Source organism: Prenolepis imparis, unplaced genomic scaffold (genome assembly GCF_030444845.1).
Source record: "Prenolepis imparis isolate NDT839.2.m4 unplaced genomic scaffold, iyPreImpa1.0 SCAF_17, whole genome shotgun sequence".
NCBI lineage: Eukaryota > Metazoa > Arthropoda > Insecta > Hymenoptera > Formicidae > Prenolepis > Prenolepis imparis.
The window spans coordinates 468,874-495,951 of record NW_028141175.1 but is presented as its reverse complement, the minus strand read 5'-3'; the positions used below and the strand labels follow the sequence as shown (position 1 = coordinate 495,951).

At 34.6% G+C, this 27,078-nt stretch overlaps 2 protein-coding genes across 4 annotated transcripts in view; both read left to right on the top strand.

The window, feature by feature from the left end:
* LOC145946560 (uncharacterized) overlaps nucleotides 1-27,078 on the top strand; it is a 58,884-nt gene that overhangs the window by 17,314 nt on the left and 14,492 nt on the right. For 2 of the 3 annotated variants that reach the window (XM_083056234.1, XM_083056232.1), the window contains exon 1: nucleotides 3,411-3,644. The exons of the other annotated variant lie outside the window; for it this stretch is intronic. The gene's annotated coding sequence lies outside the window, so the exon portion shown is untranslated. Of the gene's footprint in view, nucleotides 1-3,410; nucleotides 3,645-27,078 lie in introns of those variants that run through there. 3 annotated transcript variants of the gene reach the window in all.
* LOC145946567 (uncharacterized) lies at nucleotides 332-3,260 on the top strand. Its single transcript, XM_083056255.1, has 2 exons — nucleotides 332-652; nucleotides 1,162-3,260. The coding sequence occupies exon 2, from the start codon at nucleotides 1,250-1,252 to the stop codon at nucleotides 1,748-1,750; it is 501 nt and encodes a 166-aa protein (XP_082912381.1). The 5' UTR covers nucleotides 332-652; nucleotides 1,162-1,249; the 3' UTR covers nucleotides 1,751-3,260.

The window sequence follows — 27,078 nt, the reverse complement described above, 5'->3', positions numbered from 1 at the left end:
ATTAACACAATCCGACTCCAAAATAATTATATTGAATAATTGTTATTCATTTTTTATTGTGTAATATAATAATATCGGTATTTTTTTCTTTGTAAATATTAATAAATCTAACATTTTTCTTAGACTAATATTACAGAACGAAAATTAGTGAGAGAGAAAAATATTCTTGGAAATATTTTTAATAATAAAATTAAAATTTCTTGATTAATTTTAGATTATTTTAATGTATTCCTCGTTTCTTAAACTTTTTTTTACATTTTTTTACATGACTTTTAGATCTTTTAACAACTTTATAAATTATCGAAACTCGCTTATGATATATAATGATGATTGTGTATTTTTAAATCTAGATACGAATATTTTTTTATATAAATTATATATCGAAATCACGCAGCATCGGAATGATAGATAACTACTGTATTTTGTATATCATGGTTAACAAAATATTGTTAGATGGCAGGATATACCACTTCCAACAGTTAGCAGTCAGTCTCAGTGGCTGCAGTAGATCACAACAAGTACTGCGTGATTTCCGTTCCATAACATTAGTCTAAGAAAACTGTTACGTCTATTATAATATCTGGAGATTAGAATGAGATCTGATATACGATATCTTGAACACAACATCTCTAAATCACACACATTTTAAGAGGTATGTACGTTATAATATTGTGTACTGATGGTGTACAGACGCCAACCATGCTATAATACTTACAGTCACTATAGGTGGCGATAGTAGAACGAGAACTGCGCATTTTATTCCATTTATTCGATATATATCGAATTCGGCGATTTATTCGAGATATATCGAATTCGTCTATTCATTCGAGATATATCGAATTCGTCTATTCATTCGAGATATATCGAATTCGTCGATTCATTCGAGATATGATTTGAATTTGAAGGAAATTGAACAACTGAAATGACCGACTCTAAAGATGCTTAACAATTTAAATAATTGCACTTAGATTGAAAATGTGAAACTAAAATTATATCTACAATATATTAAATTTATTAAACTTATATTATAAATATAAATGCAATAAAAATTGGATTTAAAAAAGGATTACATTCAATCACCAATTTAATAATTACAATCCCAATCAAGTTAGGTACATGCTAGGTATAATAAATTAATTAGCGATATCTTTGTACTTGCAGGACATATTTTAATTAGAAAACGTATTATTCTTTTATATTTGGATATGATATGTCGCTAAATGATCGATAGAAAACTGTTTGGCATATAATGGGGAAAACGAAGAGAATACCGAGGCCGTTCATAAAAATTAAGCGTCTTTCGAGGAAAAGAAAAATGATTCTGCTGGCTCGCGAAATTAAGAAACATGTACGATGGAAATGGGAACGAGACAAAATGCACTCCACTTTGGAGGCGATCGCTACGATTAATCTTAACGCATTAAGAATCGCAACGGATCCAGAAATGTATATAGATTGTATGAGAGGCATGTCAACCGTATCGATTTACGATCGCAATTATAGAAACCCGATACAAGAAAACATTTCCGAAGTTTCCGTGCATATCAGACCCGACGTGATACGTAAATTGAATAATTTAGACATCAGCGATGAAAATGAAGTAAATTGTGACGCGAACCCACCGCAACAGGACATCGAATGCGATATTTTACAGCAAACTTCGATCCTTCGTATAAGCGACATTAACGAGCCAGATATAAATGAAAGAATAAAAAATATCATCGTGTCGGAGAATATAAATATGCAGTGAGACTTTTAAAGATTTAAAATCAAGATATTACCTGCGTGTTTAACATGAATGTCGATATATACGTATTTTTAGATATGTATATAATCATATCTTACGAAACACGCTTGCGTATCTTTCATAATTTTTTATAACACGATATTATGAGATTTAATTTTACATTATATTAGTCTTGCACATATAATTATAACTCTTTACAGTATTTATAAACTAATTATTATTTTGTAATCTAATTAATTAAATATTATTCTATATTACACTCCATCTCTTTCTAAAGAGAATCTAATTTCTCTCTTCTTAATCTACAGACATTTGTGTGTTGTTACAGAAATTATGAATTATGATATATATTCGAAAAATATAAGGTTGTTTTCACAATCAGTTGAAGTGAATGATGGTCAGTTTTACAAAGAGGTATATCAGGTTGCCTACTATTGTAAGATGAATGAATCGAGATCGAGATCATGTCGAGAGCTGTAACCTTGAGTTACGAATATGTGGAGCGTGTTCTAATTCAACTCAACTATGAAAAATGCGAGGAAAGAATACATTCGACTGTACACTATATAGGCCCGTTTTACCGCGATTAAGATTGTTGTATTCTTGATATTTTGGTTTTAAAATGTGCAGTCGAATTTTCAAAATTTTCTCGAAATAATTTATATATCTTATTTGCTTAGTTTGATCAAATTTATAATTTTCTAAGGAATTTAACAACTGATTAGACGACTTGCATGAATTACATGTCTTATTGTTTATACTATACTTATTTGTATTTCCGAGGAGAAATTTTGTTGCATATTATGAATTCTAGTGTGTCACGTATTGCGTCTGAGACGCTTCGATGTAACTCGATGCATCAGAATCGATTAGGCAGCAAAGGTTGTTATTGAAGTTTCAAATTTCGATATAGAGCCGTGTGGTGTGCTGCTACTACAAAATACCGGCCTTTATTAAGCGTCCCATACTAAATAGCGCCATTGTGTCATAAATTAATTCCAGTATGTAGCCCTTAATTATTTTTAGTTCGCATATAGCGAATGAAGAATGTTCATAGTGAAACAAAAATGCGGTAATTATTTCTTCAGCTATAAAAAAGAATTACGGTAAAAATAAAACTATTTAAACTAGACACATCACATAAGAATATTATACCTTCTAGTTTAGCGACTGTGATGTGGCGAGGAACGTAACGGTGTATTAATATCTCCAAGCGACTAATTGAATCACGTGCAATTAAGATCTGGTCGTACCGACCGTTTTAACGATTTGCTGCCGCTTTGTAGATAAAGACGAAGACGAGAAAATTTACTCAATCGTAAACTAGCTATAAGTTTGATTCTAAATTTTTACAACCGAAAAAAAAATTCGAATTAGGAGTTGGGGAGAGATTCTCATATGTATATAGAGTATATTTCATATATAAAAGTACGGAGAGGAATAATATTCGATCGAAACGGCCGCGGAACGGACGAGAAGATGCAACAAAAGAGGTACCCGGGGGCGACGTTGGGTCGGCTCTGGAATGGAACTGGAAAGGAAAGGCTCGCCCGAGCGGGGGGAACGCTGGATGCCAGCCGTATATACGGTGTGTATACGTGTGTTGATGCAAGTGCGGCGGCTGTAGCAGACCGAAGGAGTCGGTCAGTCAGTCAGTCAGTCGTAGTCGGCGAGTCGCTCTCGGCCGGGAGCCGCGCGATCATCGCGTGGGCGTTTTGCTTCTCTTCCTATTTCTTTCGTTCTTATTCTGTGCGGTGTTTTTTTTTTTTTTTTATTTTATTTTATTTTATTTATTTATCACAGTGACTCTCTATAAAGAGGCCTCGCCGCTCATCGGGATTATCGGGGTACGAAATGCGCCTCGCCGGACGCGATCTCTGAAATCTTCTCCGAGAAGGTAAAAGACTTTTCGTTGATTTTTTTCGTGAAAACGCTTTTATTATTTAATATTAGAATACATTTGCGAGAAAAGTCGTCCGAGAGATTCGCGAGAGTATATAGGCGCGTCAGAAATTCGGAGCTGGAGCGAATCAGGTCCGGCATTTCTATACGGAGGTCCGTTACGCATACAGAGTCGGTGGATATCTAAAGCGGATCTTAAATTGTGTGCACTTGATTCCACTCTGATATGCTACCTATGTATCTCGGCGATCTTCTGGATTGTGTGTTTACGCGGGTTTTTAGCGAAGATTAGTTGGGAAAATTAGAAATCTCTCAGATAAATCTTTCGAATCAGAAAATTCGCCATGCGTATCACTTCTCTTTTTTTTCCTCTTAATTTCCGTTGCAGCAGATATCGCGATACGATCGCAGTGTGATCCAGGACAAATACGAGATAAGCATGTTTACGATGTATATATGAATTGTAAACTGATGAAATTCCACCGAATATACCTATATATGTCTCCTCGCCGATAATAATTCTAATCATTTAAGATTGTCGTTTCTCTGTGTATGTCTGTTAATGAAAGATGAAGGGGGGGAAAAACAAAACTAGTAAAGTGTATCATGCAATTTACAAGTTCTAAAATATTTTTACACGAGCAGCATGATATACATATATATATAGGATCGAAGATCGAAAACAGGGAGTGTACATATCTGAGTCATTTATTTGTCCGTGTGACTAAAAATTCTAGTCATTTTATTTTCTGCGTACCTATTATGAATATGCCAATGTCTTGGATGCTTTATTGAGAGCATGAAAGTAAATAAAAACTATATTTATAAAATTCAATATTTAAAGCTGCAAAATTGAAGATTTTCAGAAAAAAAGGCTTAATATGCAGATAACGTTTTTTAAACAATTTTTTTATAAATATAAATCGCGCGAAAATTAAAGAGAAAAATTGTATACATTTTATAAAAACTTTAAAATTATTATACCAATGTCAAGAGTAATTAATTTTGCAAGAGGAGAGGCTTATAAAATTGTGCGTGAATCGCAAATTTCATCATTTTGTTGAAATGATGGATAATATATTTTAAAACGAAAAAATACGTACGCTTTTATCGCGCAAGAGCATCTCTGAATTTAATTTTACAAAGCGTCCTACATAAATGTTGATTTAACACAGTATTTATCCTGTATAAACGTTTCTCAACAATGTCGCAGTTAACTGCACGTGGAATCTTTTATTTACGGACCGATACTGTACACATGCAAAGTGCTCCACTGTTATACTCGAACATTTCTCGTTAGGTTGTACATGCGACTACGTAAACGTACGACGAGAAAATAAAAAACAAAGAGGCTTTTGAGGGCGCGCTCTCAATTTGATTGATTATTCTTTTTTCGTTCAATTTTACGGCCTCTTTAATTTATATGTATCTAATTAATTTATACTATTGAAAAATCAAATAAGTATAATAAATTAGATGTATTCTTTTTTATTTATTCGTTTAAGGAAATAATTTGTAGAAACGCATTCGCGTTTTCCAAGTAACTCCATTCATGCGTGCGATGATTAATTCTAGTCTGATTTTTCCAGTTTTCTTTTTTTTTTTTTTTAAATTTCACTATTGACATTTCCGCCGGCTTTCGCGCGCGCATTTCTCCGCGACACGCTGCGTTACGCACCGTATTATGATAAAAGTGTCTGTGGTGATAATATGCAGAACTTGCGTGTGATAAAACTTAGGAGCTTCTACTTTCGAACGAGCACACGCGATGGCCAGATACACGTGCGCCTGGATTTACGCACGAATAAATCTTAAAATCGCTCCTGTGTGCATTTAATGCTAGGTTTCGCGTTTGCTCACCGCAATTCATTCTCTTTTGACAATATGTCATGTGTTTGTCATACATAATGAACTTGGGAAAGACAAAGACAACGGATATAACTTAATACAAGTTATACCTATACTTCATTATCCCTCGTCTTATCGCATACTTTTATAGTACAGATATTTTTAGTTTTTTGCCTGTGCGATTGAGAGTGATTCGAAATGGCGAATCAAAGATTCACCAGATTTTTCGTGTCACAAATTGAAATTTATTTATATTCTACGTACTGTCATTCACGATGACTCTATATGTCTTACTCATTCTCTTGCTGCGTAAGTAGCGCTTGAGTTCTTTTTAAGCACAGTTTGCACGTTGCTGAACCAAGTCGTAATTATCTACCTACGTCAATAATAAATGGCTCTATTCATAACGTTTCTATCGATTTAAATTATTTACGCGTAAATGCAACTTACGAAGATATACGCAACATGTATATACAGACCGTTCCTAAAGTGTCAAACTTTGGAAGCGTGTATTCCATTTTTTTAGAATTAAAAAAAAATTTCTCACGAGTATATTATCCTCTTTGTCCAAGTGTCAAATACTTTTTTATTAGCGGCACAGACTTTTTTTTCAGATATACATATATTTATTCAAATCGGAGAACCGATTGATCAATTCACATTTGTTTTTTTTTTTTCCTACTATTACATAAAAGATTATTTTGCGTAAAAGCGCATGAGCGTCGATTCGATTTATTTTTCAAGCAAATTTTATTGTGCGCAATACATTGTCGCTCTCAAATCCCCGACTTTGAAGTGAAGTCCTCGTTTATCATTCTATAATTGATCATTTAAGCTTACACGCTATTATGTTAGTCGCGCTAATCATTTCACAATAAACGCAAAACACAAAGCGTTTAAGTTGTTTTATCTCCCAGCAGATTTCCGCGTGCGTGAATCATTTGTGTACAATGTTCTACCTCAATCTCTCTTTCTCTCTTTTTCTATTTCTCTTTATCTACTCATAATTAAACTCGTAACTAATTCTATTTGCATGGTTTCATATTATTTTTGTTAACATAGGAATTATTTTACAATGGACGTATAATGTTTGACTTGATTTTTTCATTTGCCAATAGATTATACTTGCTTTCTACGTCACATACCGAGATGTTTCTTAATCTCTGTCAATATTTTTCCTACAATGGTCTTTTTCTCTCTCTAGAGAATGAAGAGATGGCCAGAGATAAATCGGACGTTGTTTCCTAAGAGCTAAAAATTTGAAAGAGAACGTTTAAGAATTTCCGAAACGTTGACAAAACAAAGCACTATTGAGAAACCGTCCTGTAATAAGCGAAAACGCGCGAAGTAATTACGCGCGATGATTACATCCGAAATCATTCGCGTTACGTCAAAGAATTTCCCGCTGCGAAATATTTTTCTGCGCGTTCTCCCGATACGGAATATCATTATTATTGCTGCCGTCGTCGTTGCTCTCTGACTGAGACCGCATAGAATGCAAAGTGTCACGTTACCCGCGATATAGCGCTACGTAAGGAACATTTTTTTCCCCCAACTCTCCTATATTACGCATTCCGATGGCTGTCGAACGTGCAGTTTGCAAAACTTCTCTTTTTTCTTTTTTAATAATGATTAACATATTTATTGCGTATTTTTTCCCTTTTTCTTTTACGGCGCTTTGTCCTTGTATCTCAGCGGCATAATCGACGGAAACGACTCGTATCTTTATCCGCAAAAGCATGACTGGCGAGTGATGGATTTCGCATAACACAGTTGAAAAGTTTCACTCACGGTTTAGAAATCATTATATTATTGAAACGAACGCTCGGTATTATGACTGCAATGCAAAATATTTACCGGGAAACTTTGCATTGTTTTTACGCGTGCGAGATTATAGTTTCCGGATGCGCGAAGGAGAGAAAAAAAGAGTGATATCCATACCCGAAGACAATATCGCGGCAATTAGTAGTAATGTTAAAGAAATTAATAATGCATTTGCCGCTCGCGCATCTTCAGACTTTCTATATAATTACCGCAAAAATGTAAGTTGCAGTGAGAGCGAGTGATTTATAGATGAAGATAAGAACGATCGATTCCTACGGAATCCCAACTTCCAGAGCAAAGAGATGTAGTCCAAAAAGTGCTCGTGCTTTTCCTATTTTAACGAACCTACACAGAGAGAAGTTTCTCTTAGAATTTACCCTGAAAATCATGGTAATCGTGGAACAATATGGTATATGGAAAGAATTTTATAAGAATTTCTCCGATTAATATTTATCACAATAAAAATACTAATATCTATTACATTAAAATATCAAATATGTTTGATTAATTTTACTATGCAGTTTAGAAAATTAATCAAACATATTTTATTGTGATAGATATTATTTTTATTGTGATAAATATTAATCGGAGAAATTCTTATAAAATTCTTTCCATACCATATTGTCTCGCGATTACTAATGATTTTCAGGGTAAGTTCTAAGAGAAAATTCTCTCCGTATATTTATTAATTTCTTGTTCTTCGTTCGTTTTTTTTTGTCACTCTGCATCTGTCAAATACGAGAGACGAAGAGCGCGAGCGTCGAAGACAGAATTACAGATTCAATCGTGGACTTTCAGTCACGGCGATAGAAACGCGAAATGCATGTTCAATTAATAATATACACGCCCCATCGCGTCTCTCGCGTCTCGAGAAATTTTCTACTCATCGTCAGGAACGCCCCGGAAGCCACCGGAATTGCGTAGAAAGTTCGACTCGTTTATCATTGTTTTTATCGCGTGTACCACAATGGAGATAGTGAAACCAGAAAGTAAATCCAACGAGTTTGCTAACATTCGCTTTATATAAATGTGAATTAGAATATGTACAGAATTTTGAAACAATATAATCGCGTCAAAAATTATTTAAAATTGGAGATTGCTTCATCAAAATGCTTCCTTTTTAATCAAATTATTCTCCATTTTTTGTCTCGCATGTTAAACGACTTTATTCTGTACAAATCTGCTTATATATATTTTTATCTCATAATTTCTATCTTATCTTCTCGTGTGAATTTATTATAAGAAAAATATAAGTGTTATAAAATTTTTTCTACTACTGACAAGTAAAGGTACCCAACTGTCACTCACGGATTTTAATGAAACTTTGCACACTTGTAAAACTGTGCAAAATAATAGACACGTATTTTTTTTATGTGCGGAGAAGCAATTTTAAGGGCAGAAACAACCCCTTGTATATATGGGGTGGTTTTCACGTTATAAATACATTCTTGACAATTTTTTTGAAAACTGAGGTATTATGGGGTTTGCGGGGTCGCAGAATTCGAATCTGTCATTATAATTTAAAAATACAAAATGGCTGATTAAATATAACGCCCATACTTTGTGAGTACTTTGTGGCGAAAATCATATTTTTTCTTATTTGTAGTATTATTGGTCGACAATTTTTAAAGGTACATGAAGTGTCTTGTTAAACAAGTTATTTGGAATTAATTTGTATTAAATTTAACAGTGCATACAATAATAGTTTCTTCAATAACAATTAGTATATTGAATTTAATTCATTAATTGTTTCTTTTGTTTTATCCCTACTACTTGTGATATAGTCTGCCCTTAAAATCGCTTCTCCGCACATAAAAAAAAAATACGTGTCTATTATTTTGGATAGTTTTACAAGTGTGCAAAGTGTTTCATTAAAATCCGTGAGTGACAGTTGGGTACCTTTATTTGTGAGATCTTAAAAATTGTGTCTTAATATTGTGTTTAAATATATCGCGCGAAATTATTATTTTTTAACTCGATGTAACAGCACCCTCGTACAGGAGATAAAATCTGTGAATCGTTGCAATTATATCTGGGATTTTAATTGGGAGATTATAGCGGCCTTTGGTAACGAACGAATTAAATGGAACGGAAAGATTCTCGCGAGAGAGCCGACTGCATTGTTCGACTTGCAATCCGCTAAAGACGATACGTGAGAGAACTCACGCGTATAGTTAAGAAGAGAAACAGCCGCGCATATGCAGTCGTGTGCGCTTGTGCGTTCTCTCTTTTAGGATTATAATAAAATTACCCGTCGAAAGGTTCGAAGGTTTTAAGAAACAAATAAAACGTCCATCTGGCGCGAACTCGGATCGTCATGGTTTACGATCGCGTGTTATTGCAGGATTCAGGTATCCAAAGGCTGATGCGAGATAAATTCCAGCGATAATTAAAATGTAGCCCTATCTCCTCGATCTTTCAAAGAATCGTGGAATTTTCTGTCGTAAAAAAAACAGCGATAATCTAAAGAGATTTATTGCAAATGTGGCAATAAATTTTTTTATCGATTTTTTTTACAACACTTAATTTTATTTTAGATATATATTTTTCTTACATCTCCATATCTTGATTATCTATAATACTTCGAAGAGATTGTCATGTGACAACAAAATATATCAATTTAAAATAAAATTAGACAAGTGTTATGTAAATAAAGAAACGATAAAAAGATTTATTGCAACATCTGCAATAAATTCTTTTGGATTATTATCACTGTTTTTTTTTACGACAAAAAATTCTACGATTATAGAGAGAGATTTGGAAGAATAACGGGAAAATTGTCAAAATTTTGAATAAATCAACAGTTCTAGATTTTTTTTTATATTCTCGGCTTTACATCATAATATAAAATATCTGTAATGCTTTCTCCCTTGTGACATAATTACTTGGCGAGCAGTTATGCGTTCCGCTAACGGCGATGGCATTCCGATCTCGCAGCTGCGCGAATTAGGCGAAACGGATCGTTCATTTCCAGATGAATTAGCATCGATCGACGTACCGGATCGGTTCTCCCTGGATGGTGAACTCGGTCGGGCTGCGTATGTGGCAATGTGGCTAGATTGATAGCGCTCCGCGTTAATTATCCGCGAGAAGGACGAACGGCGCGCATAATGTTAAGCCGTGAAAGCCAGATAATTTAATAATTACGTAGATCGAATCAGTTTTCGAGGTGGCGAAACTTCTTCTCTGCTTAATCATCGCTCTCCGTGAACGGGCGATGTTTCACAAGAAACATAACGCATCTTCACGCGATGCGTCTATCGCTGATCAAACTTTCGATCGACTATCTTGTATATAAGGCGGGCGTGTAATGCCTGTACTACGCTTTCCAGTCGCGATATCTCTCTCTGAGATTTGAAAGAGAGTTATCTCGAATTAAAAATCTCGACATTTATTCATTTTTTACTTCTTTATTTCTTTAATTTATTTTTTTTCTTTATTTTCTTTATTTATATATTCATTTTATTTATTTTTTATTTATTTATTTGATTTATTTACTTATAAAAGCGACTTGAAAAAATTTTGAAAATTACGAAGAAATGTAGATTCTCTAACTTTGCAGATAATGGGATGCTATTCGATCTCGTTTTTCGGAAAATTATTAAAAGAAAGTATTTTCCCAGTTTTCTGTCAAAAACTAATGGAAAAACGATAATTTTTAAATTTCTCTTTGCACATTAGCCCAGTAAAATTAGACTTGAAAAGGGCAAAACTATAAAAAAATTAGGAACAAGCTGAATTTTTGTGGAGACCTTTATTTCGATGTTCTAATGTAATTCTGAAAAGTACCCTTAATTTGATCCATGGGTTTTTTTTAATAGGGGATAAAAAGGGGTAAATTTTAGTTTTTTGCCATTATTTCGCAAACTGGCAATTTTTCGAGAAAAACAGTTATTATTAAAATTGTAGCTCATAAAATTCTCTACAAAAAAGATCATTATACTTTTTTTTCGTGGAATCAACCGTTTCGAAGATATAGAGTGAAAGACTGAAAGAGAAAATGTGCACACCACTATAGTATTATATGTGACTATGAGGTGCAGAAAAGTTATATTAGAAATATTGCAACTTTACCGCACGTTTTACTCAAAAACGATTAGTTGTACGAAAAAAAGTATAATGACCTTTTTTGTAGAGAATTTTATGAGCTACAATTTTAATAATAACTGTTTTTCTCGAAAAATTGCCAGTTTTCGAGATAATGGCAAAAAACAAAAATTTAGCCCTTTCATCCTCTATAAAAAAAAACCCCATGGATCAAATTAAGGGTACTTTTCAGGATTTCATTAGAACATCGAAATAAAGGTCTCCACAAAAATTCAGCTTGTACCTAATTTTTATGAAGTCAAAGTCTAATTTTACTGGACTACATATCGTACGAGTGCCGAGACTAGAATCTTTCGACAGCATCGTAAAGTTGCTTCTTTTATATGTATCGTTCACAGCGCATACAGATACCAGAAATAAACTGCAGCGTGAAACGCGCATCACGAAACAATTTCCGATGTAGGAAAGAAGGCTCTTCGAGTCAAATTCTAAATTTAGAGGCCCGCCTGTTCCTTTCCAAATTTTTCAACCGGATGCTTGGAGATGCACTCGCGATGATCCTTTTTTGGAGCAGAGTAGCGACGCGTATATTCTCGTATTAATCTCTATATAAAGAAGACAGATATATCTTTAAATACTACTTTTTTATTTTCTCAATCTTGTTCCTGCTTGGTAATTTCGTCATCTTTGAATTTGTGATTCACTGTTTTACATTAGACTTATTTTCCCTTATATCTGACTTATGTTTATGAAAAATAAACATAAGTTTGGAATAATTTGATAATTCATTTAGCAAGCACTTTGTGTAAACATCTTATTTATATTTAGTAGAATATTAATTGAAGAGAATTTTATGTTTTAATATATAAATTATCAATATTATTTTTTGTTTAAAATAAATTCATATTAATATTATTAATATAAAATAATTATATTAATATTAACATAAAATAATTATATTATTAATATAAAATTAATATTTTGCTAAAATCTTTCTCTCTCTCTCTCGCTCTCTCTTCGCAAAGTACAGATAATTTCATTGTTAACGAAAAAACACCGGGCGATAACCCTCGATGCAATAAAATGCCATAAAACACTGCTTTTGTTTCGAAACGATCCCCCTTGCTTTCTTGCGGGTATTATGGAATGCCGAGCTCAAAGGTCATCTCAATCACTGACGTAGTTTTTTTCGCGATAGCAGGATTATCGACTTGTGCCGTTAATCGAAAACTCGTTTACTGCCACAGCACCGAGTTTTTCCGCAATAAACAATGAGTAATTAAGGGCATTGACTCTATCCGAGTCCTCTTTCTCTCTTTCTCTCTCAATAATGTTATAATAATACGGATTCACATATCACATGCAACAATAGACATGAAGTGGAATGGAGACGAAGGAAATCCTTTTTTTTACCATAAAATAATAATAATAATAATTAAAAGCATAAATAGTCTCTCTCTCTCTCTCTCGAACGTAAAAACGGGAAGTAAACACATATCCCGCGTTTCACACGATTAATTTTACGTTTCTGCGATTAAATCTATATGAATTGAATCGCTGATCCAGCAACATATATAAAATTATATTAGCCGATCTGATAAATCAAGAAAGTATAAAAAGAACCTTATGTTTATAATGTATAATCAAAGTTTAATATTTAATGATGTGTGTACATACATATAACGGGGAGTTATACTCCCCTTCAAATATAATTGTGTCGAAATACCGTTTGCTGTTTCGCATTAATAATAAAGGATGCGAAGAAAGGCTCATCGGACACGCGAGAGATAACGATGAGATGTTGAAAATCCGAATCGAAATAAAAATCGCGACGAGAATGAAATTCGTACTTTCCATGCGTAATGATATACGGTTCTGCGACGAATGAGATTGAGAAAATAGAGCATAAGACGTCAGACACGCCATAAATAAATGCTATAAAAATGTGAAAAGGAAACGAAGGAGTAAAGGAAATTGTCGGGGAAAATTAATACCTCGCTTTCTCGGGAAGGAGGCTTCAAACTTGACGGGGACGGTCGCGCGTTCGATTAAATTACTTAATAACGATCGGCCAAGAGAGACCTCGCGAAAAAAGAAGCTCGCGAGAAAATGTAATCGGGGCGGAAACTTGGGCGGGAAAGCGAGTGAAAGCAGTTTTTCACCGCGCCTTCGATATCAATTGAGCGATGCTGCTGAAGATATAACGACCCATTCGCGAGTAAATACAACGAATAAATAATCAACGACGCGTCCCTCTTGGTCTCCCCAGTAAGAGATACAGCTTGAAAAAATACAGTAAGAGTGCCGTTTACTCGCGAGAAAATCTTTATTATGACTGAAAACACACACTCTCTCCGTCTCTCCTTCTCTCTTTATGCCTTGTCTGAGTAATTTTCAACAAGTGGACGTCTGTTTGTTCTCCAAAGTGCGTGACTTCATTCTTTCTTCTTTCATCACGTGACTAAGAGATTATCGGTCTCTGTATTTTATTTTATTTATTTACTTGTTGTCGGTCTCATCTACTCGCGATCTACTTTTTCCGCTTCGCTAATGAAATAATCTCGAGGCCGAATAAAAAAAAATTGAAACGCTACACACATTGCGAAGGCGGTTTGCCCTTTACTAACGTCAGTGTCAATGCCGCCGAAAGTAGGACCTTGTCGGGGGACCCCCACGACATGCGCTCGCGTAACTTTCACTTAATTAATCGGGACCGAATAGAGAGGAACTTGTTAACTCGCACCCGTGTCTAATTAATGCGAGAATCGAGTTAACGAACGCATTCGCCGAATACACGAATTCAGTCGCTATCGGGTTATAATATCTTCAGAAAAATTCATTCATCCTACCTGGGGTGAATGTCGGAGAGTTGAATCTCTTTATATTCGCGCGTACGAATATGTGTATTATAAATGGGAGTATCCAAATATGTGTATGTACATATAAAAATTTGAAATAACATATTTGAAGGTACTTATTCGATAGAAGAGACGAGATTTCGTGTTTCGGATCGCGTGGCCATATATATATGTGTACACTTTAATAGAGTCAATACTAAACGCTCTGACACATAGCGGCACTTTGCCCCATACTCCGTTCTTTGGTCCCGGATTTTCTTTCAGAACCTCACGCGTTCGCGTATATACGTTTGAGAAACACGAGTGCACTTTGTGAATTTTACTAGTGCATTTTAGTTGTTATACATTGTTGCTTGCATTGATTTGTGATAATGCAAATAATCTGCAAAATTTACGAGAACCGAGTTTGGATTTTCTATATTTATTTTTTTCTGTCTTTATCTTTATATATACTATATAGTTTTTATTTATATTATAATTTTTCAATTTTTTGAACTAGTTTATAAATCCTAAATCGAATCTTAACGTTTGAATCGGGAATTGTTGAAAAAAATATATAAAGAAAATATAACGCGAATTATTGACATTTAAATATTTACACGCGAGACGTAGGAGAAATTTTGGAAAAATGTCAAGGTACCATCTAACGACCCGTCGAACGTCCATCGAATCTGTTTTGCTTTCACATGTCCGGATTGAAAACGGTTAGGAGCGGAGTCCTCTTCGCGGCATCCTTTCGAACGGTTCATTGTCCCCGATGACCGAAATCAAAGTTCTGATATCGCTTGCGATTTTCGCGCCGTGCTGGACTCGGAGGAAGAGCGATCGGAACGTTCGTGGTAAATGAACGGGAGAGAAGGAGGCATTGACCTCTTTGGCAGCTCGCGCGCACATACACGTGTATATATATATATATATATATATATATGTGTAAACACGCACGTGGCTCACGGCACATCGTCTCGCATCGTCAACTGCATAACGCCAAATTCCGGATAGAAAGTTCCGAAAGAGATTGTTGCCGAAACTATTTTAGGAAGTTATGTATACTAGATCGGAATTTTTATTTCTCTCAATTTTCCGTCCAAGTGTGATAATATACATATTATACACTGACAAGTAAAGGTACCCAACTGTCACTCACGGATTTTAATGAAACTTTGCACACTTGTAAAACTATGCAAAATAATAGACACGTATTTTTTTTTATGTGCGGAGAAGCGATTTTAAGGGCAGACTATACCACAAGTAGTAGGGATAAAACAAAAGAAACAATTAATGAATTAAATTCAATATACTAATTGTTATTGAAGAAACTATTATTGTATGCACTGTTAAATTTAATACAAATTAATTCCAAATAACTTGTTTAACAAGACACTTCATGTACCTTTAAAAATTGTCGACCAATAATACTACAAATAAGAAAAAATATGATTTTCGCCACAAAGTACTCACAAAGTATGGGCGTTATATTTAATCAGCCATTTTGTATTTTTAAATTATAATGACAGATTCGAATTCTGCGACCCCGCAAACCCCATAATACCTCAAAGTTTTCAAAAAAATTGTCAAGAATGTATTTATAACGTGAAAACTACCCCATATGTACAAGGGGTTGTTTCTGCCCTTAAAATCGCTTCTCCGCACATAAAAAAAAATATGTGTCTATTATTTTGCATAGTTTTACATGTGTGCAAAGTTTTATTAAAATCCGTGAGTGACAGTTGGGTACCTTTACTTGTGAGAGAATTTTCTCTTAGAATTTACTCTGAAAATCATGGCAATCGTGGGACAATATGGTATGGAAAGAATTTTATAAGAATTTATCACAATAAAAATAATATCTATTACAATAAAATATAAAATATGTTTGATTATAATTTAACTATGCAGTTTAGTACAATTAATCAAACATATTTTATATTTTATTGTGATAAATATTAATCAGAGAAATTTTCATAAAATTCTTTCCATACCATATTGTCCCACGATTACCATGATTTTCAGGGTAAATTGGAAGAGAAAATTCTCTCTGTGTAGATATGAACTCGTGACGTTTCAATAATCGAAGATTGATGAGAATAATCACAAATTAATCGAATCACTACACGTAACTGATGAATTAAGACTCGTGATTCAAGTGTGTCGATACCTGTTATCACCTTGTATGACGTGGCACATCACGATGCAAGTCACTATTATACGAAAACTGTCTATTACAATGGCATGCAATATTGCAATGTTACCTTCACGGATATTTTCCGAGTTTAGTTTCTTTTTTTTTCCTTCGATAGCATTAACGTTCTCTGTGAAAACAATATAATGTGATGCTATTTATGGCTATCACTCATGTGGGTGCATTATGTCAAGTCGTGACATGACGTCAAGCGAATTTAGTTTTCGCCGTTAATTGCGAAACGTTTCAACTTTTTATCGATAAAAAAAACGAGTATAATGTTACCCTAAATAATATTTATCGAATGGGAAATATATGTATGGGAATATATTGTGAAGAATTTCTGGAATGCAAACACACCGATTTAAAGGTGTGGTATCTCTCGAGACATCAGAAGTTCAAATAAAAGTACCGGTTTATGTAACGTATTGCTTATTCAGCTCTTGTCGAACTGCGCTGTTACAGATATCGAACTAGAAACTCTGATAAAAAGAAACATCTGGGAAACGCAGTTTGACACGATTTGTGACACGTCATATTTCATGTTAATCTATTAAACTATCATATAAATGACGCGATATATTTTTTGTGCAACTAAATAATATACTTTCTTAATTTAGAAGTAACACATAGTTCAAAATTATAATTTTTATGTAATATTATAATTTTTTACAACATTATAATTTTTATTTAACATTATATTTTTCTAATTATTGCAGTTTAACATTTATATATTTCCCATCCTATTTCTATTAGCCGGTTCAAGTTGAAATATTAAATACAGGCTTGGTAATTAATTTCTAATATCTCTCTTTTTAAGAAATCATTGTTAATGTCAAAAGAGACATGTATCATCTTTAATATGATGTAAAAAAATATTCTCAAAATTACAAATCACTTATGATTTTAACGCTTGCAATGCAGAGTGTCTTCTCTCTATTTCTGAAAAATGATAATTTATGAATTGTGTCATTCTTGCGAAGAAGGTGTGAGTTGCGTAGGCATAAATGAAGAGGAAATATGATAATATGAATACAAAGCGTTTATGCAAAACGAATCATCCGAGTAGGAGTACGTCTCGCTGAAGATGACAAAGATGAATTTATAAAGTTCCTTTATTAATATCGCTAGATTAATTTCGCAAGATTAATTTCGCAATTTGGGCGGCGAGAAGGTAAACGGGTCAAGAAATGTCACGGTCACGGGAAAAAGATTGCGAATACGAACAATTCGTTCTTTCGCTTTAAGCGAGGAAGGCTTTGGTATTCCTGACGCGACGTTAACGATAGTTAGATTTTTGTAGCGCGTGAAACAGCGGTAACCTTTCTCGTTGAAAACTTTCAAGGCGATCCGAGCACAAAGGCACGCGTTGCACATATCCTGCTGATTGTCTCTGTTCCTTCGCGGCATTTCTTGAGCAGCAGCAGCCTCAGCTTTGGTTTCATTTTCATCATTGTGAAGCGTTTTCACAGCGCGAAATGGTGAAGAAAAATTTTTCTAAAATTTAGAATTAATCAATAGATGTTTATTAGAAGCTAATCTGGCTCTTAATAGCCCATCCAGAACCTTAGACTTCATTTAAAAAAATTTTTATAGTTTCAAATACTTATAAAAACAAATGATTGATTGACCCGATGCGAATAGATATTGAACAAAATTTTAAGTAGACTCAACTCTGATTTTTATGCAAATTAGACTTTTCTCCAACTTTCTTCGTGTGAAAGTAAAAAAAAAAGTATTATGTCGAAATATCTTATGTAAAATCAAGAATTATCTCATTAGATTCGAAATCATCATAAATTCAATTACTTTATTACTTTATTATATAAAAAGAATGTTACATTTTTTATAATAGGCTGTACGAATTATCATAATAGAATAATTGATACACGGCTTTAAAAATGTCTATAATTTCTTGGAATATAATTTCTTACTTCGTAGAAGGAACGGGATTATATCTTTCAAGCAGCCGATTTACAGCTATCCATTGATTCGCAAGGATGTGCCAGAACAAGGTTTCTACCTTTGAGGAAGGAAACCTACCTGGCAGGTCCTTGTGCCACTTTCCGGTCATATCGGTCTGTCTGTCGGAAATAACACGTTGTTCGGTCACGCACAATCCATTATCACTAACTACCATGTCTTTTGACAATTCCTGAAATATTCGCATTATTTTGTATCACGAACGTCATATTATATATATTCGTTTTCCATTTTATATCTGATTTTTATATATTTTTAAAGAGAGAGATTTCTCCAATAAGATACACGCGAGCATTATATATAATGTGTTGTAAATCGATATACGGAAATTGTTGAGCATCGATATGTAATGTAAGTATATGTAACTTGGATCGCAAAAATACACCGCAAACATTATAGATTCATTGCTCCCGGAAGCGATGTAGCTCTTCCACGATGACAGATGTTCCGCTGCATAAGAATTGTAAATTTTTACGGCAACAAACGACGTTACTAATTAATTCGCGAGTCTATTATCCTGAGAAATAAGAAAAAAAAGTTGCCTTATTAGACACTCGTTTCGTTTAGGAGGTAATTAAACGCAGTCACGAAGAAAGGGAGAAAGTTTCTCAGGTTGCATGCGAATCACTGTAATAAAGCTTTGCATTAATTATGTCACGAGTCGCGTCGCAGGCTATAACATTACTAACGTAAGGAACGCGGAATCGGAAAGAGAGGAAAGTTGAAGTCGAGAGGCAGGAAATTGTACGTAGATAAAATTTCGAAGTCTCGATATCTTATCGCGAATAAAAGTCGATGCTCTTTTTCACCAGCGGGAAAGGAAAGAGCGAGGAGAGTAAAATGCGTCGACCTGAAACGCACGTGTATGGAAATTGAATTACATATGATTGAATGCGAAAGCTACATAAACGAGCGGCAGAATGTCTTCCGTCATGAAAAAGAAAAAAAAAAAAAAGAAAGCGCGTCTTTCGATGATCCTAGAAATCGCGAGACGTGTCACCGATTTCTTTCAAGAAATCTGGGAAAACTGGTATAGCCTACTTGATCGACATTGATTGAGGAATGCGATCGAGGAAAAGAGTGTAATCGCGAACCGATACACGTAAATGCTATAATATCATTAAGTGTTAAACAGAAAAGAAACTAAACCGCCATTATTCTTTATACGCGGTTTCTTTCTTTTTACATCGACAGGAGATGACATATGGCATTTTTGTGTCATCATTTCTGCAGTTGTTTTTTTTTTTTTACAAGTGGAAAACTGCATGCATTATTATGAAGAAAAAAAATCGGTCACTTTATATACAATCGTATTATATATGTAATTGAAATTTGTTTATGTTGATCGATTCCTTCAATTAAATATCCGTAGATGGTGTCGAAACGTCGCTTTACGTAAGCTAATAATTGTTTTAAAATTTTTATGTGAAACACACGGGATGTTACATTGATGTAACATCCGAGAAGGTTCGCCACCGTTAATAATATATCGCGGACAAAGAGAAAGGGAGGAAAAAGAGCACGGCTACGCTAGAAACGGTATCGCGACAGTCGGGTCGGGTTTTTCTTCGACCGGACTCTCGTAAGAATTTGTCACGTGTGTGGTAAGCTCCGCTTCCGGATGACAGCGAGCGAGATGAGACGATGTGGAGGAAGCTAGGCAGACACATATAGTTAATACCGGTCTCCTTCTTTCTTTCTCCGTATATGTAGAATATCGGGGACACACTCTGCCCTCTTCTCCTCCGTTCGCCTTCTATGAGCAATGGGAAATCTGGCGCACATCAAACGAGCTAATCCGAGTCGTAGCTCGGAGCGTTTTGTCCAACCTAGTTGAAGTAGGATGTCTTTTTTTATTCGCGAACCTTTTAAAACGGAATTTGATCGAGATGTATTAATATTAATATATTTCGATATGCTTGACATTTTGTCTTCTCGTGAATTGATTTTTATATACTTGTCTATGGCTTCGAGAGCGATGATATTTTAATTTATCATAAAATTATTATTTATTTTCAATTACTTCCTTTGCGTCCTCTCATAAATTGAATTCTCGTCAAGTATGCAAACCCACGTATGCATAATTGCACATGGCAGATGCGTATATTTAAAATCCAAAATTAATTATTTCAATATGATGTCAATGAAAACAAGAAATCTGCAAAATGAAGATATATTACGAGACCACTTATAGGTTGGAAAGAAAGTTGCATGCATAAATGCTCGATAGCATTTTATAATGATATAAAGAGATGTCCTCTTTTTTATGCATCCTCGAATAAAAAATTAGAAATATCACAGAATTGTAAAATTTATCTAATAATCTTTAGAAATATTGTCCATTCGGTAAAAATATCCAAAAAAGAAAAAAATATGTAGAGACAGAGAACTTGGTTTAAATATTTGCGCATTCCAAAAAATAACTATGACCTAAACTATGATTCATTTACGTGATAGAGTTGTAAAAAAAAAAGGCAAGTGAGTGGGTCACATTTGAAAATCGAGGTCAGATACATCTCAAATCACGTCTCTCGTTGCTGAAATAAAAAATGTAAAGACATTTTGCGAGATTTGCGGGGACTTTATCTTATCAGGAGACCGTACGCATAAAACGATACTCCCCTTCAGTAACCTTCACCAGGGACCAGACGGCGAATTAATATCGTACAATACGATCATGACGGTGGTTAAAGACGTGGAACGAGACTTGGTCACCCACCAGTTGGTCGGTGACGATCCCAAGGTTACGAGGGAAAGTCCACGCTGCATATCACCCACACAAACGCGGTGCGTTTCGCGCATTCCGATTCCCAAAGTGAAAGAGCAGGCGAGGGAGGAGTCCGGCATTAAAAGAAACGTGTATCATACATATGGATAAAGCTTGCATAGGCAATCTGCGACGCGTTGCGCACTCATCGCAACCTACGGTATGTATGCGCTATGTGCAAACCTGCGTACCGCAACTGCGAAAACGCGTGGAAAGCCGGTCGGCGGCGTCGCGAGAAATCTCTCGGCGTTCCCCGAGAATGGCAAAGTTGGGAGGAAAGGCGAGCAATTCAGCGGCATTTATTTAGAGCACTGTTGCAACTGTGTTTCGTAATGCGCACGGTTTTTTCATAAACGAATATTTATATCAACAGGGTAGTTAAATTAATCGACCACACTAGCCAATGAATTTGTCTAAGTTATGACTTTATCGACCATATGGTTGTGGTCTTTATAAAGTATAACTTGAAATTATTAATTACAAATTTTTTCTTAAGTGAGAAAAATATTGGTCCGAAAGTCGCTGAATCGGGAATCGAACCCGAGTCTTTCGCTTTCGGACCAATATTTTTCTCACTTAAGAAAAAATTTGTAATTAATAATTTCAAGTTATACTTTATAAAGACCACAACCATATGGTCGATAAAGTCATAATTTAGACAAATTCATTGGCTAGTGTGGTCGATTAATTTAACTACCCTGTTGATTAATTTACTAGCGATATATAAAAAATAAAAAAACATATTTGAATATTTATATATATTCGTGGAAATTTAACAAAAAAAAAAAACGAAAGTATGTATAATAACAAAATTAATCTTCTTCTTTTTCGTAATAATGAAAACGAGATTGAAATGATTATTTTTTCTTTTGTTCGCTCGACACTGAGGACGGAATAAATAATTGTAACTATAACGTTGCGTTATAATTTCATGTGGTTTTAATGAAAGAATACGCGTATACCGTAAACTAATAAATATTTAAAGACAGATTTTTCGCTATTTTTTATACACACATCCTTTTTAAATTTTGAATTAGATAGTTCTATATTTTATATCATTCATGTCATATTCGCAGAGCATTATCAATGTTAAATCGATAAAGCCTGAAAGTTTTGACACATACAGTTTAATTAATTATTATGAAAATCACAAAACAGTAGAGGACTTATAATAAATACAGGACTATTAAATATTATATAATATTTATATTATATTATATATATAAAATTAAATATACAGGGTGTCCGGTGGTTCGCGTTTCACCTGTCGTAGGCAGATTCCTGGGATCATTTGGAGACGATTTTTTCTCAGCGAAAATATCGAGGGAGGTCATCATTTTTTGCATGTTCCCAATTTTTGTCATCATGTATCTTTGTAACTAATTGTAAGTCTTAAATTAAAATTCTATTAAAATAAACTCTATCTGAAATTAACTGAAGAATGTGATTTTGTTAATATTTTATTTCCACAAGGCTTAGTTTGTGAAAAACCCTTTATTTTCAATCGCTTATTACTCGAAAATTATTGGTGCCTCGACATTTTCGCTGAGGAAAAATCGTCTCCAAATGATCCCAGGAATCTGCCCACGACAGGTGAAACGCGAACCACCGGACACCCTGTATATTAAATATTTGGTGTTATAATTTTTATTGTTTATAAAAAGAAAGTTTCTGATTATAATAAAAGTAATATATTAAAATAGTTATTAATTTTTACCAAACATTTTGATTCGAAACAATGTAAAATTTCTAATAATAAGTATTCAAAAGATTCAAACATACAAGTTTAAATATACTCGGATGTGACTGTTCTTCTTTTTCGAGGCACTTATGGAGGATCAAACCTATCTCGTCTAGGTCTACTTGAAAGTACTATTTTTTTTTTTTTTTTAATAATCATAGAGAGTTCGAAACCATACAAATTCGAACCTACTTGTAAGGTACTTAATCTCATCGGTATATGCAACGTATTATTGTGCATTGAAACAGCTGACCTGACTTCGGGGATCGAAAATGCCGCGGTAAAGGGTAAACTTATCTACCTCTCGGTATCCCGATCGAATCTCGAAGCAGAAGGATCAAATATACGCGGTACAGTCTAGCTGAAGGAGGTGTGGTCACCTCTTGTCGGAGCTGGTCGACCTCGTTTAGGACCGGTAAGAACATAAGATACACAAGCGAGGCCGCGTTGCCGTTCGACGAAAAGGAGCGAGTGTATAAAATCGATTTCGCGCATTTCGCGCTTGAAAGACACTTTTGATAGTAAGTTTTTTTTCGCTTCTCTTCTTGATGGTACAACACATAACAGCGTTTCGTCATCGTTGCGATAGAGAAGCGATATGGACGCGATATTTTCATTCCGTCTCGAAAGTGGGGGCTTCTTTAGAAAAGGGTGTCTCAGATTGCCTTGTGCCTTGTTGCGTTAAAAAAAAATTTTCTTCACGAGAGATTCTTGACAAAGAAACGAGAATATTACATTATACGTGGTGGGTTATATGTTGCGCCCTTGAAATTTGAAAGGACCCAACTCGAAGCCGGCTGCTCGATGAGTATCGAAAACCAACCGTAGCATTCCCATTTTTTTAAACAAAGGAACGAAAAATGTATCCTGCTCGACGAAATACGCCGCGAGCGTTGTTTAAAACGTATTTGTTATTTTCTTCACCACACGTTACGCAGTTCTGTATTAACTTGGCATTTTACGAATACTCGACACGCATATTCTATTTGGAATATATTACAGTGGAGAGTTTTTCACGCTGTGTCATTGTTTAGAGAATCTCTAAGGGAAGGGGAGAGAAGTCCTATTATGAGATTGGTATTTTGAAATGCAAAGTGCCTCGCGAGGGTGTATATTCAAGAATAGAATGATTCTCTTCGGGGTCATAAGCCGGAAACCGGTTTATAAGTTCGAGTTACCGTGAACTCTGTCACTTTCGACGCGCTAACGAACACGCGTTTATACGTGTATTTTTTTAACGATGAAATAGACAATCGAAATGGAGTAAACGCGTTTCTTTACGATATCACATTCGTGGGAGGAGAAAAAGACCCGCGACACCGAAACGCGACGCTACTTCCCGTCGCAGACAACATCCCGTTCTCCATTTAACCGCGCCAGGAAGTAGACAATGCGAGCGTCTCTTCTCATTTTTCGCGTAATTGTGTGAAACGCGTGCAATTATGCGTCGAAGACCCAGCCAGATGACCCAGATGAAACACTAGGCTGAGATAAAAAGGAGTCTCGCGGCTGCGAACCATATATTAAAAAAGCGGTGATTGATTACGTTGACGATTTTGTCAAAAAAAAAATCGTCAAAATTAAAATGAAATTTAATTTTAATTTTTTTTTACTTCCTTATTAAATTTTTAAAATAATTTATTATGTTTTTCATCAGTGTTATATTTGAAACAAGGCGTGTGTTTCCCACGACTAACGAAGCGATTATTGTGCGGAAACAACGCTTTGGACTTCATATCGTGAATGTTAAACCTTGTACGGCTGGCACTTGCGCAACTCTAATTCGATAAACGTAGTTACGCTAAAGTGCATAGCGGCGGTGTGTATTGTCGTCGATAACATATCAATTGTCGCCAAGTGTCTTTCCTGGTACGGTTAGCACTCCCCAGTCAATATACCCATTAAACTGTAACGAGGTTCTCTGAATTGAACGAGAATTGAAAATAAAATATACAGAGAGAAGTTTCTCTTAGAATTTACCCTGAAAATCATGGTAATCGTGGAACAATATGGTATGGAAAGAATTTTATGAGAATTTCTCTGATTAATATTTATCACAGTAAAAATAATAATATCTATTACAATAAAATATAAAATATGTTTGATTAATTTCACTATGCAGTTTAATAAAATTAATAATAAAATTCTTTCCATACCATATTGTGTACGATTATCATGATTTTTAGGATAAATTCTAAGAGAAAATTCTCTCACAAGTAAAGGTACCCAACTGTCACTCACGGATTTTAATAAAACTTTGCACACTTGTAAAACTATGCAAAATAATAGACACGTATTTTTTTTTTATGTGCGGAGAAGCGATTTTAAGGGCAGAAACAACCCCTTGTATATATGGGGTGGTTTTCACGTTATAAATACATTCTTGACAATTTTTTTGAAAACTTTGAGGTATTATGGGGTTTGCGGGGTCGCAGAATTCGAATCTGTCATTATAATTTAAAAATACAAAATGGCTGATTAAATATAACGCCCATACTTTGTGAGTACTTTGTAGCAAAAATCATATTTTTTCTTATTTGTAGTATTATTGGTCGACAATTTTTAAAGGTACATGAAGTGTCTTGTTAAACAAGTTATTTGGAATTAATTTTTATTAAATTTAACAGTGCATACAATAATAGTTTCTTCAATAACAATTAGTATATTGAATTTAATTCATTAATTGTTTCTTTTGTTTTATCCCTACTACTTGTGGTATAGTCTGCCCTTAAAATCGCTTCTCCGCACATAAAAAAAAATACGTGTCTATTATTTTGCATAGTTTTACAAGTGTGCAAAGTTTCATTAAAATCCGTGAGTGACAGTTGGGTACCTTTACTTGTCAGTTTAACATAGCAATTCGACGAACGTAAAATAATTTAATAAAATATTTTAATCTGAATTTTAACTTGTGTCGGGGATGAGCTGATAAATAATGCTATACGAAATGGAAACTTGGAGCATCAAGTTTCTACTTATAATCGTAATCTTGCAATTTTGAGAAAGTAATTGAATCGCTGATAATAATCGTATCCCGTGAAAAATTGCATAATAATGTTACTGCACGATTGTAATATCATTTCATTCGAGATAACGGCGATTGCTTGTAGAGTGCCTCACTATATACGAGCGTAGATCCTTTAAAGCTACCGCATAAATTGCAGATTACACCGAAGAATGAATTCAGCATGGCCATCTTTATCTACGCTATGCGCAGGTGTCGCGTGAAAAAATGATCGCTAATCATGTGACAACGGTTTTCCAAACTGTTGCACGGTTTACTGTTAGACAGGGATCAATATGGCGCAATTTCTGTATAGCTGTATACAATAACATACTCGTTTATAAGAGATTCGCAAACGGTATTAAAGTCAAAATTGAATTGCATTTCTACGGCTTCTTCGATTGACTTTAGTATCGTTGATTTTGATGAAAACTATTGCAATTAAAAAATTGAAAAAGAATATTTAAGAAAAAAATGTCGAGCTAAGAAAATACTAATTATACGAATAATTAAATTAAACTACTAAATATAACTTCGCGCTCTTTTTTATTTTTTTTTTAATTCTAAATTTGCGATGAAACAAAAATCCATTTACGATAGCTACATCAGTTCAATTTATCATGTATACTCTTCCGATGAAAAATGTAAATTAATTAAAAATTGGATCACACGATGATTTTTCAATCCTGACTATCTGCTGTCAAAGTGATCGCGATCTCGCATGAAATGATGTAATCCGAGCCTCACGTTAATACGCGTCTCGAATGAGTAGTTACCAGTCAGTTATTACCTCGCACTTGACCCATTAAAGTCCCTTTGAAGCGCTCTCGAACGAACGACGTTCAAATCGACCCTGCGATCGCGAACGAACGGTCCGTGCTTCCCTTTCCTCTCCCTCTCTCTCGAGTATAATTCTCTATACGTACGTAACTCCATCGAAATTCCCAGACGCTTTACGGTTAGGGCGAGTTTAATGCCCGCAATCAAGCGGTAGATGAAGCAGTAATTATTGCAGTACCACGAAAAGGAGCGCCGTAGCGGAATTTTCTCCACCACTGAGCTGAGGGTACTTGTTATTACTCTATCTTCGCTATTAGGATTTCTCCGACGTTTGTATATGTGGTATATGGCGTAGATATATGTATGTATGTAGGCCTGCAGCCGCGCGAGTGATAATT

Excerpts from the sequence above, each read along its gene's own strand:
- LOC145946567 (XM_083056255.1), top strand. The coding sequence starts at position 1,250 with ATGGGGAAAACGAAGAGAATACCGAGGCCGTTCATAAAAATTAAGCGT.